We start from the raw sequence: 18,904 nt of genomic DNA on the forward strand, positions 1-18,904 counted from the left end.
CATGCGCAGAGTCAAATAATGGGTTTTGCGCATGCCAATTGTACTATAGTAACAAGTTTTATCGAAAAATAAAAAGGTAGAAAATTGGTTCTTTTTTGAAAATATCCCTGTACTATAGTACAGGTAAATTTTCGAAAAATGGCCAATTTTCGACCCTTTTATTTTTTGACATAAATGGTTACTATAGCATTATAAACATGCGCAGAGTCGAATAATGCGTTCTGCGCATGTCAATTGGCTATAGTAACCACTTTTGACATAAATGGTTACTATAGCATAATAAACATGCGCAGAGTCAAATAATGGGTTTTGCGCATGCCAATTGTACTATAGTAACAAGTTTTATCGAAAAATAAAAAGGTAGAAAATTGGTTCTTTTTTTGTAAAAATCCCTGTACTATAGTACAGGAAAATTTTCGAAAAATGGCGAATTTTCGATCCTTTTATTTTTTGACATAAATGGTTACTATAGCATTATAAACATGCGCAGAGTCGATTAATGGGTTCTGCGCATGCCATTGAACTATAGTAACAAGTTTTATCGAAAAATAAAAAGGTCGAAAATTAGTCATTTTTTGAAAAAATCCCTGTACTATAGTATGGGGAAATTTTCGAAAAAAATAGCCATTTATCGACCTTTTTATTTTTTGACAAAACTAGTTTCTATGGTACTATAAGATGATGATAACGCAATATATGATCATATACATTTTATTTCCGACATAAGCAAAATATTATCACATAATAATTAAGTTTAAACATATGGAGGAAAACTGATTCCTAAAGATGGCAATTAACTGTATCGGCGTTCCATACTAAACGTTTTCGTGCTGTTTAGATCAATAATCATTGTGCGTAAGTTCCATTGGTTAGGATTTGTTTTTCTAGAGAGAGTAAACAGTTTTTTTTTATTAATTAATAATTTTGTTCGAAAATGGTATGAAAGTATTCAGTACAGTAGACATTAGGGCAAAGATTGTATAGCGCCGCTATACAATCTTTGATTAGTGAGCTAGCTTTCAAAATAGCGACGCGGGTTAGGCGAAACGCGCAGGTCAGAGTTTTGTCTTAATATTAGTAAAAATATAAATATTTTTGCACATATGGCGTTTCATACGTGTATTACTTAAGTTTGGATATTTTCAGACAAAAATCAAAACGACGACGTGTGGAATGACATAAAAAAAGACAATAAATACAGACTTGGAGCAAATCTAGTAATGTTGATACAAACGGATTAACTTTCTGACTCTTATGACGACAAGAAAGCTCTTGGCGCGCGCAGGTTCATTTTGATAATAATGACGCGCGGGTTCATTTTGATAGTAATGACGCGCGGGTCAATTAAAGTGTCTCTTTCGTCTTTCGGCAAGGACTCACCAATATAGATAGATCAGGGAGTTGTAACTCCCTGGATAGATGTTGTAGTCGAATCCACAGTGGAGTCATCAAGGTAGGTTACAAACAATGGGAACATTGGTGTTGCACCTAACCCAATAACAATCTGTCCAATCACCAACCAGAAAACCCCTGATGATTGAACCTCCTCACTTGATTCACCGGTGGTGCACCCTTCCTCTACAACCTTATTCGGGTGACATAGCTTATTTTCAGCGTATTCAGTTTCCTTGGTATCATTGTAAAATAGCACGTGAGTCTTGTGTGCCAGAGGATCCGATGTAAAGTGCGGCAATACCACGTGACTCTTGTGTGCCAGAGGATCCGATGTAAAGTGCGGCAATACCACGTGAATCTTGTGTGCCAGAGGATCCGATGTAAAGTGCGGCAATGATAGAAGGAAGAATTCAATTCCTATGAGTATGCCAGCGACGGATAGAATTCTCGGACGGTGAGATTTAGAGCCGTAATAAGTGACAAAAAGTAACAAAGATAATGTTACGATATCGTTGACAGTTGCGATCAGTCCGGATTTATAACTTGAAATTTGAAATTGTTTCTCAATGGTACTGATGCATCCTCCAAAATACATTGTCGCTGCAGTTATTGTGACCAACATTGGCACCGACAAACGTAGGAAGGTGATTGGTGACACAAAACGGGATCCGTCCCTGGATCAAACCACCGTCTTCGTCATTTTGAGACCGTAAGATGTCGACGGGGTTGGTGTCTCGCTTGCCGTCCTCATTGACGACGGCGGCAACAGCGACAGGACATTAGGAAAGGAATCGTGTTTGGACATTGTGCAACTTTGTCTCTATTTGGAGACAATATTGTATAAAGTTGATCCAAACGGTAGAAGCAAGTTGTAGTAATTAAAATTCAGTTTAATTACATAATAATAACTTTTATTGGGTGATAAATTAGAAAACACGAAACTTAAAATATGTGCTTCCAAGATTTTGACATTTATTATACAGGTATGTCAAATGATTTTGATATGTAGAAAATACAGTGATGTAATAAAGACGTAGATCGATAGATAAAATGCCAAAGGTCAAAGGTCGGTTCTACAAATACTGTGCCAGGGCTTTGGAACTGTTTTTCTATTTTGTCGGAAAACATAAATTTAAGCGTTTTAATTATTACACAATAAGTTATTGTACGATAAACTAGAAAACACCGACTTTGCTTATAGAATGTTCACAATGACATTGTTAGTTTGTACATAAAGCTTGGTACGCAACGCAATGACGTAAGCACAAAGTTATTTCACCAATCACAAAGCGAGGCATCATCTGAACTGTCATTTTGCGTCTACGTCCTTGCGCTGCGTCCTTGCGTTGCGCCCTTGCGTTGCGTCCTTGCGTTGCGTCCTTGCGTTGCGTCCTTGCGTTGCGTCCTAGCTTAATTTAGAAGAAGAAAACGTAAGTACTGTATACCGTAACTATTTTTGTGTAAAAATATGTAGAAAATAAGCATTCAAATTGACGCATGCGTAGTAATAAAACGTTTATTTAGTCTGTCTGTATAAATATAAAGTTACTTATAAATAAGCCTATCCGATAATATAAACTATTATGAAGTTGAAATATAACACTTAACTTATTATAATGTATTTAACCGCTATTAATTTATATAAAGATGAAAGTCAAAGACGCGACCAATAACGTTTATGAATTAATTATGTAAGACATACACAACTGCGCGCGCGTCCAAATGCTGTTAGGTGTATGATTTTTGTACGCATGCGTACGTCAACATTTTTTCCGTCCTTCCAGGCGATGGAAATCATTTTGAGAATATATACAATACAAAGTGTGTGGACGGAGACTAAAATAAGTTTGAGAACAAACATTACGGCATTGTTCACCGGTAACAAATTAAAATGAATTGTATAAATTTACGAATGAATAAGTAAAAGATAAGGCGAAGAATGCAATACACCGAAATAGAGACCTTAAGGTCTTCTTAAGAATTGAAAAGTTGTGTGCCATTAAAAGTATTTATATCTTTCTAAGAAAGGATGTATGTTTTTTAAATTAAACATTCATTTTGGCAAATCTGGTTTATAATCATGGCGAAGAAATAGTTGTTCTAAACACTGCACTTCTTGTTTTAAACTAAGCAGAGTTCTCGTTTTGGTTCTGTTTCCGAACAATATCCTTCCGCATAAGTTCCATTGGTTTGGATTTGTTTTTCTAGAGAGTAAAAAGTCAATTAATAATTTATTACGTTAGTTTGATGGAAAATAGTGCAGTAAATAATGTTATTCAGTGTTTAATGGTAAAGTGGAAACAACTATATAGCGCTTGCTGCTGTTTGTGACATTGTTGTTACTGTATGGTGATGACGTAATACTTACCTGCAGACGATCAGGGTTTATGCTGAAGTAGGTGCAGAACGACAACACAGCAGACAAGAACTTTAGAGCAATAAAGAGTCCAATGAACGTGTAGCGATATTGCTCAAGATCGTAAACAAGACATACGCCCTCACTGTTACAGGACTCTTGACGAATCAGACACGTACTAGAAATGGCGGCACCGAAGTATATAGGTGCCGGAAAAAATCCTAGAAACAAATTTAAAAAATATCACTTTGTGTACAAAGTAACCGTTTAAATTATAAAAAAAAGCATATTTAGAATATCATAAACTAGAACACACATTTTGTTCTTGTTTTAGGTTAGAGTTGTCCAATGCAAGGTGATGATGTAAGACCACCAGACGATAATCAATACATAAAGTTCGTACTTAACGTACCAAGTATTCTGATGACGTAGGACCACCAGACGATCATCAAAACGTAAAGTTCGTACTTAACTTACCAAGTATTCTGATTATAACTGAAAGAAAAGCAAGTGAGATCCCACGATCTTCTGAATCAACGCATCTGTAATAAAACAAAAACAATTGAAGAAGATGTCAGGGGATGTCGCAATCATTAGCAGGACGTCACACTTTGGTACTTTCTAAATCCGACACAAACTTACTTCGCTCAAACGATCCGACCAAGTACATTATTCTCTCCTGTTTTGTTTAGGAGGCGTGAAACTGATTGTGTCGCAACCACAGATGAAACATTTTGATCTAACGGAGCTCAGCATTCTGTTCTGGTGCTTTTTCATCGAGTGTTAATTAAACTCAGGCAATCTAACATGAAACTGAGTTCCCTTTGCCAAGATAGGAACTAGTAACAGTCCTTAGATCTTATGGCTGGCTGCGACAAATACAGTCCCGGTACTATGTCTGTTAAGGGGCGTAGAACTTATTGTGTCGCAGCCACAGATAAACCCTTTGATCTCCGGAGCTCAGCATCCTGTTGTTAGATCACCTTGATAAAACAGACGAACACTTTACTTTACGAAACATTACCTCAATGTCAGCATAACGTTAGGATTTGCCTGCATTTGGCCAAAGACTGCAACTACTGCAATAAGGATTGCAAACGGGAGTATCTTGTCACACGACCAGTCACATGATCCCTCGGTTGCAACTCCACCTTCAACCATCAAACCATCTGCAGCTTGCCAGGTGTCATCTGAATCTATGCAGCTACAACCAAAGAAAACCTGCAAGAATATAAGAAATGTTACCTCACAAACAATGAAGATCTATAGCTCTCACACGTAGTTACTTTATAAATTATCATCAAAAAGATTAGTTGGCATACGCGTCCAAAAATACATGCTGCGTTATCATATTTTGTACGCAAGTGTTGTCTTTTCAGCTAGGTGTACAGCTTGTTAATAAGACAGTAAAGTTACTCCATGTTTAATAAAGGCTAGAGTAATTTGTTTATTTATTAATATATTAAAATGAGGAACAATTGTTTACCGTTTTATTCGTATTATCGTCATCAACATCATTTCCAAAGTCTTCTTCCCAAACGCCTACACAGCCAGCATGGCACGCACTTGTATACGTCATTCCGTTTGATCCACATACGGGTGTGTAAACTCTATCTGAACATACGCAGTCAGAGTTACAGTAGCTGTTAGAATCTGGTAGTGAACTTTGAAGAAAAAAGGTTTCAAATTATTATATTATTTATATTTTGTACAGGTTTTTGGCATGTTGCCAAAGCAATATGTGTTAAATCATTTGGTATTGTAGATCAGTTAATAATACGACGGGGGATAAAATCTGAATCACCATATAAGGGAAATTAATCAAAAACATTTACTATTGAAAAAGAAAAATTGGAGATAGCAAGAAGGTAGAAAATGATTAGACCAATCAAATGGCATATGGGAACCAAGAAACAGAGGAATTAGACTACTACGGGGGAGATAATAGCAAAGAGCAGAAAGACGTGAGGGCTACATCCAACAAGGCAATGAATACATACCTTATCTTGTAAGAAACATTGTACTGTACAGTGGCCCCAGCAATACGTGGGTTTGAGCAACCAATAAATAGTAAAGGAATACCGAAAACAAGCGAGCTCAACCCGAATATTATGAGTAGTCTGCTAAGCCCATATTGTTTCAATTTGAATCTTTTAACAAAGAAACTACTCAGAATATTTGCTAATACACTTCCTGGTAAATTAATTCCACCTGAAATTAGAAAAAGAAAATAAAATCAATAAAAATGTCAAATTAGAGTAGATCTGCTATCGGTGGTCACTTCTTTAACGTTTTACACAAACACACCTGTATTCTTGTATATGCAAATATTTGTACAGTAGATCCAATACAGATGAATTGCATATATTATCGTTAGTAAAGTTAAAAGTCTTTCATTCAATCTATCGTTCAATCCGGGTACTATCATAGTCAAGCTGTCTTTTTCACTGTCATTACCATGGGGCAAGAAAGACAATCGATCATATTTGCTAAAATACAATTGAATCTTTCTAACTTGTCCTTTGAGATAGGTATTTATACTTTATACATGACACTATACTGATAATATTTATTTGGTTTGATCATTATTGGTTATTCCTCTCCTTTACCTCTGTTTATTTGATCTGAAACTTCTCTAAATTATCTCAATTATGTGAGCTTAAATCAAAAACTTATAATTGTTCACAAACCTAGGACTATAGATGCAGTTGCTGCTGAAATTGCAAATTGTTTTTCGAAGTATTTGGCGGTGAAAAAGGCGAACCCAGCGACAATGGCAAGTTCACAAGACGCCATTAGCTGAGCAAAGATCACTGTAGGATTGGTTACGATCCTCTTCACTGCTTTCATAAGACCTAGCAACAAGAAATAAAATTCCATTCATTAATATGTTGCTGCAGGGGTATCCATAGTTTAGGTTCTAGACGCAACCCAATGACGTAAGTGCAACGCAAGCGAGATGGCCAATGATAAAGCGTCAGTTTGGATACGGTAGTAATTCACTGCTTGTGAAATTACTTGCGTTGCGCGAAGTCTGAGGAGGTATGAACATGTATTACCTTTAACACTTGCTATCAGTCCTTTATCTTTATCCTGGAAAATATTGGCACTGTACACGTCTGTGACGTTGATATCATCATTTAAAGCTTCTCTCTTTCCTTTTCGTTTAAAACATGAACACTCATACTTCTTCAATTGTCGAGGAAAGAAGAACAACGGGATAGAAAACATCATTATCAAAGCGCTGAAGATGACAAATCCAAGCCACCAAGCGCCAATCCAACGGGGATCGCTGGGGTCTGTGGGTATGTTGTCGTCTTCGTCAACTCGATGGAAATCAACGTACAAAGAGAGACATTTAAAACTAGTGGTGAATCCGAGAAACGGGCCAAATGCAATTGACATGAATATAGCCGCTACAAAAGAAATATTATGTTTTAGAAAACAGTACAATACTGTACATATTATTATTAATGGTAAATAAACTTCACTTTACAGTACTCTGATTACTTGACTACTTTACTTGTTTGAGTAAAATAATGCTGTTATTGAAAAAAGGAAAAGGTACACCATGTAGGCACGCGTTCAAACAATGTTAACGCGCGTGTCAATTCTGTGCCTCTTCGTCGTATTGAGATAAGAAAGAAAAAAACACACTCACCAATATAGATGGATGTTGTAGACGAATCCACCGTAGAGTCGTCAAGGTAGGTTAAAATCAAAGGGAATAGTGGTGCTCCGCCTATTCCAATAAAAATCTGTCCAATCACCAACCAGAAAACACCTGATGATTGAACCTCCTCACTTGATTCACCACTGGTGCACGCATCCTCTACAACCTTATTTAGGTGACATAACTGATGTTCTACGTCTACATCTACGTATTCAGTTTCCTGTGTTTCATTGTAAAATACCACGTGACTCTTGTGCACCAGAGGATCCGATGTAAAGTGCGGTAGTGATAAAAGGAAAATACCAATTCCTACGATTATGCCAGCGACGGATAGAATTCTAGGACGGTGATATTTAGAACCGTAGTAGGTGACGAATATCACAAGAGATAACGTTACGATATCATTGATAGTTGCGATCAGTCCGGATTTAGAACTTGAAATTTGAAATTGTTTCTCAATGGTACTGATGCATCCTCCTAGGTACGTTGATGATGCCGTTATTGCGACATACACTGGCACTGCCAAGCATAGGAAGGTGATCGGTGAGCTGAAGCGAGTACACCCGTGGATCAAACAATCTGTGTCGACGTCGCCGTTGTCGTCTTTGTATCGTTTAGAGTAGGGATGTATGTCGTCGAGGTGCTTTTGTTGTCCTGCTTCTCGTCCGTGTTGTCGTCGTCGACGGCAACGACAGGGGTGACATTAGGCAAGGAATCGTATTTGTACATGACTGCAGTTTGGTCTGAAAGGGGAATTTTTAGAATTATAACATTCAAACGGTATAAAGACCCTGTAGGAGGTGATAAATAAAATGCATGTTTTTTTTCAAATATACGATAAATAAAGGGTTTTAAAATAGACCTATATTATACCATTATCATTGATTCAGAACGTGAAATGAAATAACATGGCGTCCAGGGCATGAACGCCTTGGTCGACTGATTGTTTAGTAAATTGTTCATTCATTTTTCCATTTATTTGATCGACAAAAACGTCTATGACTTCTAAAAAGTCAATGACGCTCTATAGCTCGCAAGCCAAAAGTCTTAGCGAATTAAAGTCCTAGCGGCGGAGCAAAAGTAGTTGCACAATTTTACAAATAAATTTCGCTAAATATTGAAAATATATGTCTAACCTAGACATTGAATTATCTTACTTACCCAGAAGTACCTGTACTGGATTACTGTTGGATGACAAATGGCAAACTTGACATGCCTTTTGTATATTGAATTCAACTTATATAACAACAATAGTGTGCACACGTGACTGACTATCCGATTACTACATTCTTGTTACTTCTAAAGGCGATAGAAACTTCTTTGGAATCATTGATCCATTCTTATCTGTCTTTGTCAGTTGTTGTTGTAGTAGGCCCTTAAAATAAGTTAACAGTGTTTCGGTTTGAACCTAGCGTTATTGTATGACATTATAGTGCAAATATCAAAGGTGTTTCCCGGGTTTAAATGTCTTAACATGATTGTAAAGAAATTGCATTTTATTTGTCAGGAATTTGTATGATTTATTTCTTTTTTATTTTTAAATGCGCCTTGAGCACTCTGGAGTGGTATGTGCGCTATAAAAATCTTATTATTATTATTATTATAAAGAAAGTTCAAAAGTACTTAACAATTGCTATCAATAAAACAAGACAATAGCATGCGATCATACTATAAAGTAACCAACATGTTGCATATTAGTTTGCTAGACAATAACATGACAAACACATCATCTATATCTTGTTATATTAACAATCGGGTGATATTTTGACGAACTTTCGGTTCGGAGACGCGTCGAACCGTGATTGGAATTCAATAGGTTTACCGGTCACCCTGGGACCGTCCACATTGGCCGTGAGGATTTGGTCAGTATTGTCCAAAATAGACTAAATTGTTGTCTAAATGAGAAAGTGTTGTCCGGAATAACGAAAGCGGTACTATCTTAATTGTGCCTGGACAGTCCCTTAATCGAATCGAATGTTCGTCATGTGTAGATTATCGTAGAAATGTTGTTTATTACTGTTTTCAACAAATTGTATATTTTCTCTTAGTTATTGTAAGGTCTTTAAATGTGTTTTATGGACAAATTCGTATGTGTTCAAGTGTAGCCTGTGGCGAGTCTGTACAAAAATTCCACATTTTGGACAAATCTGAATTTTCCTATTACCGTTTCTCCATTTAGACACAACACTGTCGCTGTTCTGACAAAATGTCGACGTTTTGGACAAATTCGAATTCTCTATATTTGACAGTTCTCCATTTCAACACAACACTGTCGCTATTCTGAAAGAAAAATTTTCACATTTTGTACACAAAATCTGATTTTCTTTGTATTAAACAGTTGCTCTTTAATTTTGGATACCACACTGTTGTTATTCTCGACAAAATGTCCACATTTTGGAAAAACTGAATTTCCTTATATTGGAAAAATGTCCACATTTGATGATGATTTTTATTTAAATTTTGCATCTAAATAAATTGCCAACTATATACCATAAACAAACTATCATCCAGGCTTTGACTAAATATTTGACTACTGTACCGGTACGTGAATTTACCGTTATCTCATACCAGAATTAACTTAGGTACGTGTGAATGCACCAAACACCGTGTTTCATTAATCACTCTAAACTCGTAAGCAAACTTCGATATTTGTATAATAATTTTTAAATACGATAAACGAATCTAATCTGATAGTATAGCTTAATTGGGCTCTGAAATAGGCCTACTGAATCCTGATTTATGAACCAATTATCGCTAAATTTGGTGGTTAGATCCACCAACTTATACCTGGGACTTGGTATAACTTCTAAGTCCCTAACGATTGCTGTTATTGCCACTTTCGCCTCACATCGTCATTCACGAGAGTATGTTTGATTTCATGGATAAACACCGACCTTACGTCACCTTAGGTCACATTAGGTCACCTTAGGTCACCCTATCTTATTAATTACATTTAACATTATATATTATGTTAAATTACATGACATTTTATATATTGTAAGAAAAGCTAATATAAATCACACATTTTAAATTCAATTAAGAAGTTTAAATACAAAAATGATGATAAAATGAAGACAAAATCTATTCAAGAAAGAATCGTGAAGTTCTACCCACAGTCGCGGCAAAATATATAAATAACATATTTGATGACATGAAAGATAATATTAATGTGAATAAAATGTGATGCTGTATTATGGAATTCTCCTATAATACTGGAGAATCTAGATAAAGTACCGATAATCGGGGTGACCGATTGATGCATTTGTTTTATATAAAGAATTGCAGTATACCGTAAACATTGTCGATTGCAAACCAGATGAAGTAAGTTTTTTAATTTATTAATCTTTCGTGGTTAACCACATTTTTTTTAAATATATCTTCTACTGTACTTTTTTGTCTTCGTAATATTCTGTTTTTGTACAATTAGTAAGTATTGTGGTTTTATTTTTACGTTGAGTATACTTTCACGTAAATAAAGAAATTTGTTTGCGGAGTTAAATACATAAAAAAAGATAACTTTCTGTTTGTTCCTAAATAAAACTCACCGCAAGAACGTAAGAGCACCGCAACCGAGTTGATCAATGGGAAGAGAAACTTTGAATCATCCATCGCTTTTGATTGGTCACATGCTTGGGTTGCGCCTTTGTCGTTGCATTGCGCCCTATCAATGGAAACCAAGCTTTTAACGAAAGTCAATTAAATAATGGACGACGAGTAACGTATATAAAAAGTTACGTAAGTTTTCTTGCAAACGAACCTTGAATTCAAATAGATAACAAAGCATGTTTGTTCAGAGATTAAATTAATGCTTGTTAGTGTTTACATTAAGCAGTTGTATATTGTAGTAGGCCGAGCATACAACGCCTTGTGACGGTACGATGATCAAAACTCACCAAAAAGTAAGTAACATAACATTTTTTAAGCAACATTCTATAGGGTTTTGTGTCGGTAAACTTGACATATATGTCGTATACGTTTTGAAGTACTGTAAAGCAAACTGTGTTTAAATTATTACACGATCAAAATCTGCCGTCGTCCCAATGAGGTGATTTATAACTGATCACGTGAACATCATTCAGATTGCGTTTCTACAAAATACATGTCCACTAAGGATGGATATATTTTAAATATGTGCTACGCAGAGAGCAGCAGAGATCTTGCACCACCATAGCAAAAAACAATAAATGTAATAAAATATATAATTTATATAAGATATAAAAATAGCATTGGTATGTCATTGTCATGATCGAAAGAGATATAGTATAGGCCTACAGGTGTTTTGGAAATTGCACAGAGAAACACCTCCCTAAGTCGGGTGCCAACTTCGGTGGTGTGGACACAGTCCATTCGAGTGCGCATCCGATTATACAGCTGTCTCTAGGTAGATGCTAACTGCGTATTGACAATCATCTAGATACAAGTCTAGTAGGCCTACTTGTATATGCATATTATATCAGTTACTACCCAGAGACACATGTAGAGGCAAGTAAGTGTGATATCTGTATGGTAACCCGTATGGTAATCCTCGTCCGACCGAGAAATGGCCGCATGTGCCCTCAAATACTGATGACGCATGTAAAATGCTATTTCTATTCAATGGGTGTAGCAGAGTATGATGACGTCGAGTTAAATTGTCCAATATCCACATCAGGCGCGCGCATTTCTTGTCTTCTGTTCACCACCCCAACATAAATCTGTCTGTAAATAATGCTTTGTCTACACACTATCCAACTTTATGTGACAAACAAATGTGATGTGCCCATATATGGACATGATGTCATATCACTACCATATTAGGGTAATAACCACCATATTTGGGCACATCCCTTTTGTTGTCAAACTGGTTTGATAATGTAGACAGAGCTTTAGTCTGTTTACTTTTATCTGATGGTCACTTACTTTTCTTGCAGTCGCAGTCAAGTGTAAATGGAGAAAGGTTGCAGATGTATAAATATGATTCACTGCAGGATTTCCAAAATGAGAACGGGTTTACCGAATCGGAAAAGAAAGTCGACGATTACCATGACAAGGACACACAATGTACCATCAAGGCGTGCACCAGATTTAGTAGTCCGGTGGCGTTCTTATGCTTTTTAGTCCCTATGTATGCAGTGATCGTGGCGACATCGACGTATTTTGGTGGCTGTATAAGTACCATCGAAAAGCAGTTCCAACTTACAAGTTCTCAATCCGGTCTGCTTGCAACCGTCAACGACGCGGTAGGTTTATCTGTCGTCGTCTTCGTCACGTTCTACGGTAATAAATCTCACCGTCCTCGAATTATCGGCAGTAGCGGTATCATCGTAGGCATCGGCTTCTTCCTTCTGGCAATGCCGCATTTTACGACCGATCCCGTATCGTACACGGATAATTCATATTCGCTGCAGGCGAATGAGAATGATTCCAATAGCCGCCAAGTCAATAACAAGGAACTATGTTCGGTGGATGATGTCGCGCAAGATCGTTGTTCATCTGGTGACGTCGCGGAAGACGCGCCAGCCAGTTTGTTCTGGTTGATAGTTGGTCAGGTATTACTGGGTGTTGGCGGATCACCTCTTTTTCCCCTGACCATTACTTATCTGGACGATTCTACTGTGGATTCCACGACAACCTCGGTATACGTAGGTAATTATCGGGTGCTTCTTTTTGTTCTATTATTCATCACCATCCATCCATTACGCTTCCCTAATTACACCTCTCACACTGCGTCACAACACAACCTCGATATACTGTAATCGGTTAAATGATTAGTTGGTCTTAAGAATCCACTTCATCATTTAAACATTGTGCATATTATTTTTACTTTCACTATTGATCTGATCGTTTATTTAGCAGATATTGATACATTGATTGTATCAGATTCGTTTTCGTATCATGTTAATATCCGTGGTACGCATCCTTTTGCGTGGAAAGAAAAAAAAAGAGTTTTCATTTTATTATTATTATTATTATTATTATTGAATATTATTGATTATTAATTTATAATTATTATATCTCAATAGCTGGACTATTCATGGCAATGGGGTTAGGACCTTTCCTCGGATTTGTAATGAGCTTTAAATGCCTGTCGTTCTACGTTGATTTTGAACGAGTTGACGTCATCCCGATAAGCCCTACAGATCCCAGATGGATTGGTGCTTGGTGGCTTGGCTTCGTCATAGCAAGCATCGTCATTATTCTATTCTCCATTCCACTTCTATTTTTCCCGCGAAAATTAAACAAGTACGAATTAACGTGTTGTGGAGGAAGCTCAAAGGAAAAACCAGAAGAGGGAGCTTTCAGTATGGCTGATATTTACAAAAATGATATTATATCTCATAAGAAAAATGGTATATTGGCAAATTTAAGAGGTAAGCCATATTTTTAAGCATTTTTTCTCATTTGTTTGTTTAAGCGGATTAATGCGCTTTTGATAACCGTCTCAAAGCGCCGTTGAACCAAAATGTTATAACAGATACACTACAACATACATCTCCCTTAAGGGTTATTCCTTCGTGTCGAGTGCTTTCACCAAACGGCAGGGGTTTAGATGGACCAGTATACACCAGGGGAACCTCCTACCCTTCCGAGAGATGCACTTGGTTCTTTAAAGTGCACACAAGCAAGATTTGAACACTGGATCTCCAGTTTTAAGTCCTTATTTGAGAAGACATGTTTTACCACCAGAACATGGTGGAGAGAGCTTTGAACAAATCACGTTGCGCTTACGTCATTGCGCTGCGTCTCTAGTAGGTTAACATTAAAGACATTTTTAAACCACTTTTCTCAAGAGCTGTTACTGGCAATCAAGAGGTTACTATTAAATCCTACCTTAATCATCCTGAACCTGTCCATCTCCTGTGAACTTGCAGTTGTGGGTGGATTTGCTTTCTTTATGGCTAAATACGTTGAAAATCAATTCGGATTGACGGCAGCTACAGCGGCCATTATCATAGGTGAGGATGTTCAGTGTGGATATATTTAATTCGTTAATTACTTAAAAAAAAGTTGACTTGATAGCGGCTTCAGAGAGCACCTGGTTTAATTATTAATTAAGAATTTAGAAGTAATTCTAGTAAGTAATTAAGTAAGGCAGTAGGCAGTAATAAAGCAACTTAAGCAGTAATAAAACAACTTAAGCAGTAATAAAGCAACTTAAGCAGTAATAAAACAACTTAAGCAGTAATAAAGCAACTTAAGCAGTAATAAAGCAACTTAAGCAGTAATAAAGCAACTTAAGCAGTAATAAAACAACTTAAGCAGTAATAAAGCAACTTAAGCAGTAATAAAGCAACTTAAGCAGTAATAAAGCAACTTAAGCAGTAATAAAGCAACTTAAGCAATAATAACGCAACTTAAGCATCTTATTTTACAGGTGGTATCAACTTACCAGGGAATATAATTGGCAATATCATGAGTAGTTTCTTCGTTAAAAAGTTCAAACTTACCCTATTTGGTCTTGGTAAAATGCTCTTAACTGTTTCGATCTGTTCCTTCTCCTTTGCATTGCCTATTTTGTTTATTGGTTGTTCTAACCCTCCGATTGCTGGTTTGACAACTCCATATAACACTTCATTCAGCCAGGGGTGAGTACAGACTTTATTTTATGAATAGAGAAACCAAAATAAAATTATAAGGCTGTTAGCAAAATTTATACATCAAAACAAGATCATGTGAAACGTATTAGATAATATATATATAATGCGTCAGAGCCGGAGATTGCACTCGTGTGATTGATAAAGGAAATTAGCAATAGATTTTTTCCAGTACTTGAGTTGCTACTGCTAGCGATGGTGTTGGTAGGCATTCATTCATTCAAGCGGTAACGGTAAGTGGAAAACCGCGGAGCATGTCCAGAGCGGCTTTCCGCTCAACCGCCCTGTTGTGTTAAAGCTTGGTTCCCACTAGAACGTAACGCAAGGACGTAAACGCAATTCAACGCAAGCGTTTTAACCAATGACAAGCGAAGTTATAGACAGTTAGCAATCACAAGCGAATAAGCCATCGCTTGTGATTGGTCAATTCACTTGCGTTGCGTTACGTCCTTGTGTTGCGTCTCTAGTGGGAACCACGCTTTAAGGTAACAAGAAGTAACATAATTATTCTAAGACTTTGTTTTCCGCTTAAACACCGCTCGTCGTGTAAATTAGTCTTTTGGGTTAACCCTACTACATTACATACAGGGTGATAGTGGAAAGAGAGAGGCCAATACGGTCTACGGATGGTGGTATGTTCCGGGGGTTGTGTTCATTAAAGTGCATCTTCTTTTCTTTATTTATCTAGGACTTTACCAAACTTAAATAACACATGTAATTCAAACTGCGCATGCTCAAATAGCGTTTACCAACCTGTTTGTGGACATGATGGTGTGACTTATACCAGTGCGTGTCGAGCAGGATGCGTAGACGTAGAAACGTGGAGAGATGACATGGGTGACCTGAAAGACATACAAATAAACGATACGGTACTATATTTGTACTATATATTTGTTAACTTTGTATATTAAGTATCGCCCTTAGGAGTGGACGTTAAGCCAGAGAACCCAAGTGCAAAACAATACACGTAACCCATATGGATTCCTTTTAGCGAAAAAGGACAATTCAGAAAACAGCTATTTTGGCACTCGTCACAGATCAGTGCACACAGCCACAAATATTCTGCTGAGCAGTGTACTGTTTAGACTATTCCATTCTCAAAATAGGTAAATTGTTTATAAGGTCAATTGAATTGATTTAAGATTCAAGAAATTTCAACCTCGGTTTCTTAAATAGTTATTACATTATGTTCAACTGCGGTTTTACGAAAATCTATTATCATCTCTTTGGTTTTAGTAATATTAAGTATTAAGTTCATATTCTCACACCAATTAACAAATGAACAAATTACAAATAAACAGGTAGGCCAGTTTCAATTCAAACTTTATAGAAACCACCACATAATATATATGTATAAAAAGGTCATATATATAGTCCAAATCACTGTTAAATAGTCCCTTAGATATATTAATTCTAACTTTACTAAGAAGAAACATAATTATTGCCTACTTATGTTCATTATATTTCCCTTTGATAAAATGGAATAACCCGCTACCAATCCAGCCTAGCCTAGCCTATGTTAGACAATGGCCGATGCGAAATTTGTTGTATACACTTAAAAGGGCTAGTAGCTTATAGACTATTTAGGTGGTATTATTGCGTATTTTCTCTAAAAAAATTACACAGAATTATTTTATATGACTTTAACTACAATATTGATTAACAAATTGTAATGAAAATAAGAAGAATATACTCACATTTGGGTATCAAACACAGGCCAATAGTACACATAAGAGAATTTCGCGCGGAATTTCCCAAAAATATGCTGTTTAGTAATCAAATTTTCGCGGGTCTCACCATCATCCAATCAAAAAAATTTTTACATGGTTAGAAAGCCACTGTATAGGAGACTAAGATGTTAAAAGAACTAAGTTTTAAGAGGACGCTGTTCAAAGTTGTGGCAATTTCAAAACTATACATCAGCGAAAAACGCGAATTTCACACAGGAATCGGCTGTTTTTTGGCCGGGACAGGGTATGTTTAATGTAAATTCGCGATTTCCAGCTATCAAAAATTTATTTTTTAAATACATAGTCAGAAAGTACAATACCTTAGCTTCAACATAGTATGAGAACTAATGTATACTATGCGAGATAAAGATTTTACAAGTATAAATGTGAAAAAAAGTAGTTTCCTCCATGCACTTAGAATAGGAACAATATCGTGCGGAAGACGTTTTTGGATTAGTGCACCAAAGGAATCCATATGCTGCAACAAATACGTAGGCCAATCAACATAGTTTGCGGCATGGAAAATTGAGTTGCTGCAGTAAAATTATTTTGACATGATCCCTTACTAAAATGAAAGTTACAAAATAATTTAATTTACCTGTTATGTATTTAATTTGTTAGGTCTATTTTGGGTGTAGCTGTATACCGAGTAATGTCTTGCCGACAGACGAACTATTTGAAGAAGGCGGGATAGCGACCGAGGGATCATGTGATTGGTCATGTGATAAACTAGTTCCGTTTATATTCTTCATAGCTGCCGTATCGATTTGTTCCACTTTGAAAACAAACCCGAATATGATGCTAAACTTGAGGTGATTACGATAAACAAATTGAAGATAATATAATGACCAAACTAAAAGAAATTAAACATACGATAAACTAAGTCTGTAACTGACTTGGTTCCCGTTAGAAACGCAATGCAACCACGTTAGCGTGCGACGCAAGCGAGTTGTCACAAGGGACTATTCGTATAATCCATCGTTTGTCATTGGTCAAATCACTTACGTCGGGCTTACTTCATGGCGTTAGTTAAAACTCTAATTGGAACCAACCAAGCATAAGTAAAATAAAGGATACATTTTGTTTTCTAGATGTGTTGACCAAAAGGATCGTGCCCTTGCTATCGCATGCTGTGGTGTTCTGGTTAGAGTGCTAGGTAAGTTTCCCCGATATGTTCTCATCGCATTCGTTCTTCGGACAATTCGTCTTTCGTTTGGAAAGAACTCTTTTTTGTTAAACATTAACACACTCTCGATTATTTTTAAGTATTAGTTTCTTATCTAAAAGGCAACAGAATGCTGAGCTCCGGAGATCAAAGAATTTATCTGTGGCTGCCACACTTTTTGACTGATTTTCGATCGGCCAGTTGGCTTCCTCAAATGTTTGGTTAACAGACACCGCGACGCGAAAACATATATACATAGAGTACCAGGACTGTTTGTCGCAGTCAGACATAGATCAAAGGACTGTTACGATTTCCTATATCTAAAATATGAATGTTTTTTATAGGTTTCTTTCCATCGCCTATCTACTTCGGGGCTGCCATTTCAAGTACGTGTTTATTACGTCAAGAGTCGTGTAGCCGTCAGGGTGCATGCCTTATCTACGATCTTGAACGATATCGGTACACGTTTGTTGGACTGTTTGTTGGCTTGAAACTGCTTGCCGCGATTCTATCAACGTGTACTTATTTTAGCATCGATCCGGACCGTTTGAAGGTATTAAATCATATTTTATTGTTTGTATTTATTTGTTAAAAATGTATTTTTACTATTTAAATAAATCTTGCATATTAAATCACGCAGCATCTTCATCGTTACGAGTTACCACAACCATCATGTTGATTATTACGAAACTAAGTTGGTGTGGTGCGGTACGGTCAAATCATCGACTAAAGAATAGATTATTCTTTAGTCCATGTTAAAATTCACAAATTCGAATCAATTCAAAAATAATAATGATCCAAAAGAGAGACGTTAACAGTTTTTTTTTATCAAAAAGCCTAAAATAATTTTAAGGTATTTTTTTTTTTCTTTCACAGAGGAAATCAGAAAGGAATGAAATGGAACTGTCGAAGATCAACAGCAAACAATAAACACCAACACATTTGGCTGCTTGGTTCGGTTAATGCGTCGCCGATGCGTTGCCGATTCGTTGCGTTGCGTCGCTAACATAC

The 18,904-nt window shown here is 36.5% G+C and overlaps 3 protein-coding genes across 3 annotated transcripts; 1 reads left to right on the forward strand and 2 right to left on the reverse strand.

Moving 5' to 3' along the window:
- Nucleotides 1-1,393: 1,393 nt before the first annotated feature.
- On the reverse strand, nt 1,394-1,990 carry LOC140045181 (solute carrier organic anion transporter family member 2A1-like). The gene has a single exon (XM_072089985.1). It carries the CDS (start codon nt 1,988-1,990, stop codon nt 1,394-1,396), a length of 597 nt encoding a protein of 198 aa, XP_071946086.1.
- A 935-nt stretch (nt 1,991-2,925) lies between these two features.
- On the reverse strand, nt 2,926-8,127 carry LOC140045190 (solute carrier organic anion transporter family member 2A1-like; the record flags this gene model as incomplete). The annotated part of the gene is made up of 9 exons (XM_072089997.1): nt 2,926-3,599; nt 3,764-3,972; nt 4,229-4,293; nt 4,776-4,972; nt 5,238-5,415; nt 5,752-5,962; nt 6,442-6,606; nt 6,811-7,167; nt 7,413-8,127. Coding segments are annotated over 9 exons (2,175 nt in total), but the record flags the coding sequence as incomplete, so codon positions are not given.
- Nucleotides 8,128-11,302: 3,175 nt separating this feature from the next.
- On the forward strand, nt 11,303-18,823 carry LOC140045197 (solute carrier organic anion transporter family member 2A1-like). The gene is made up of 10 exons (XM_072090010.1): nt 11,303-11,323; nt 12,335-13,049; nt 13,427-13,774; nt 14,195-14,359; nt 14,779-14,989; nt 15,687-15,867; nt 17,350-17,540; nt 17,820-17,884; nt 18,238-18,446; nt 18,770-18,823. The coding sequence occupies exons 1-10, from the start codon at nt 11,303-11,305 to the stop codon at nt 18,821-18,823; spliced, it is 2,160 nt and encodes a 719-aa protein (XP_071946111.1).
- Nucleotides 18,824-18,904: the final 81 nt, after the last annotated feature.

This window comes from Antedon mediterranea, chromosome 1 (genome assembly GCF_964355755.1).
Source record: "Antedon mediterranea chromosome 1, ecAntMedi1.1, whole genome shotgun sequence".
Lineage (NCBI taxonomy): Eukaryota > Metazoa > Echinodermata > Crinoidea > Comatulida > Antedonidae > Antedon > Antedon mediterranea.

Coding starts and splice junctions, on each gene's coding strand:
- LOC140045197 (XM_072090010.1), top strand. CDS start 11,303: ATGATCAAAACTCACCAAAAA. Junction 14,360..14,778: donor TACAGCGGCCATTATCATAG/GTGAGGATGTTC, acceptor CTTATTTTACAG/GTGGTATCAACTTACCAGGG. Junction 17,885..18,237: donor TGTTCTGGTTAGAGTGCTAG/GTAAGTTTCCCC, acceptor TGTTTTTTATAG/GTTTCTTTCCATCGCCTATC.
- LOC140045181 (XM_072089985.1), bottom strand. CDS start 1,990: ATGTATTTTGGAGGATGCATCAGTACCATTGAGAAACAATTTCAAATT.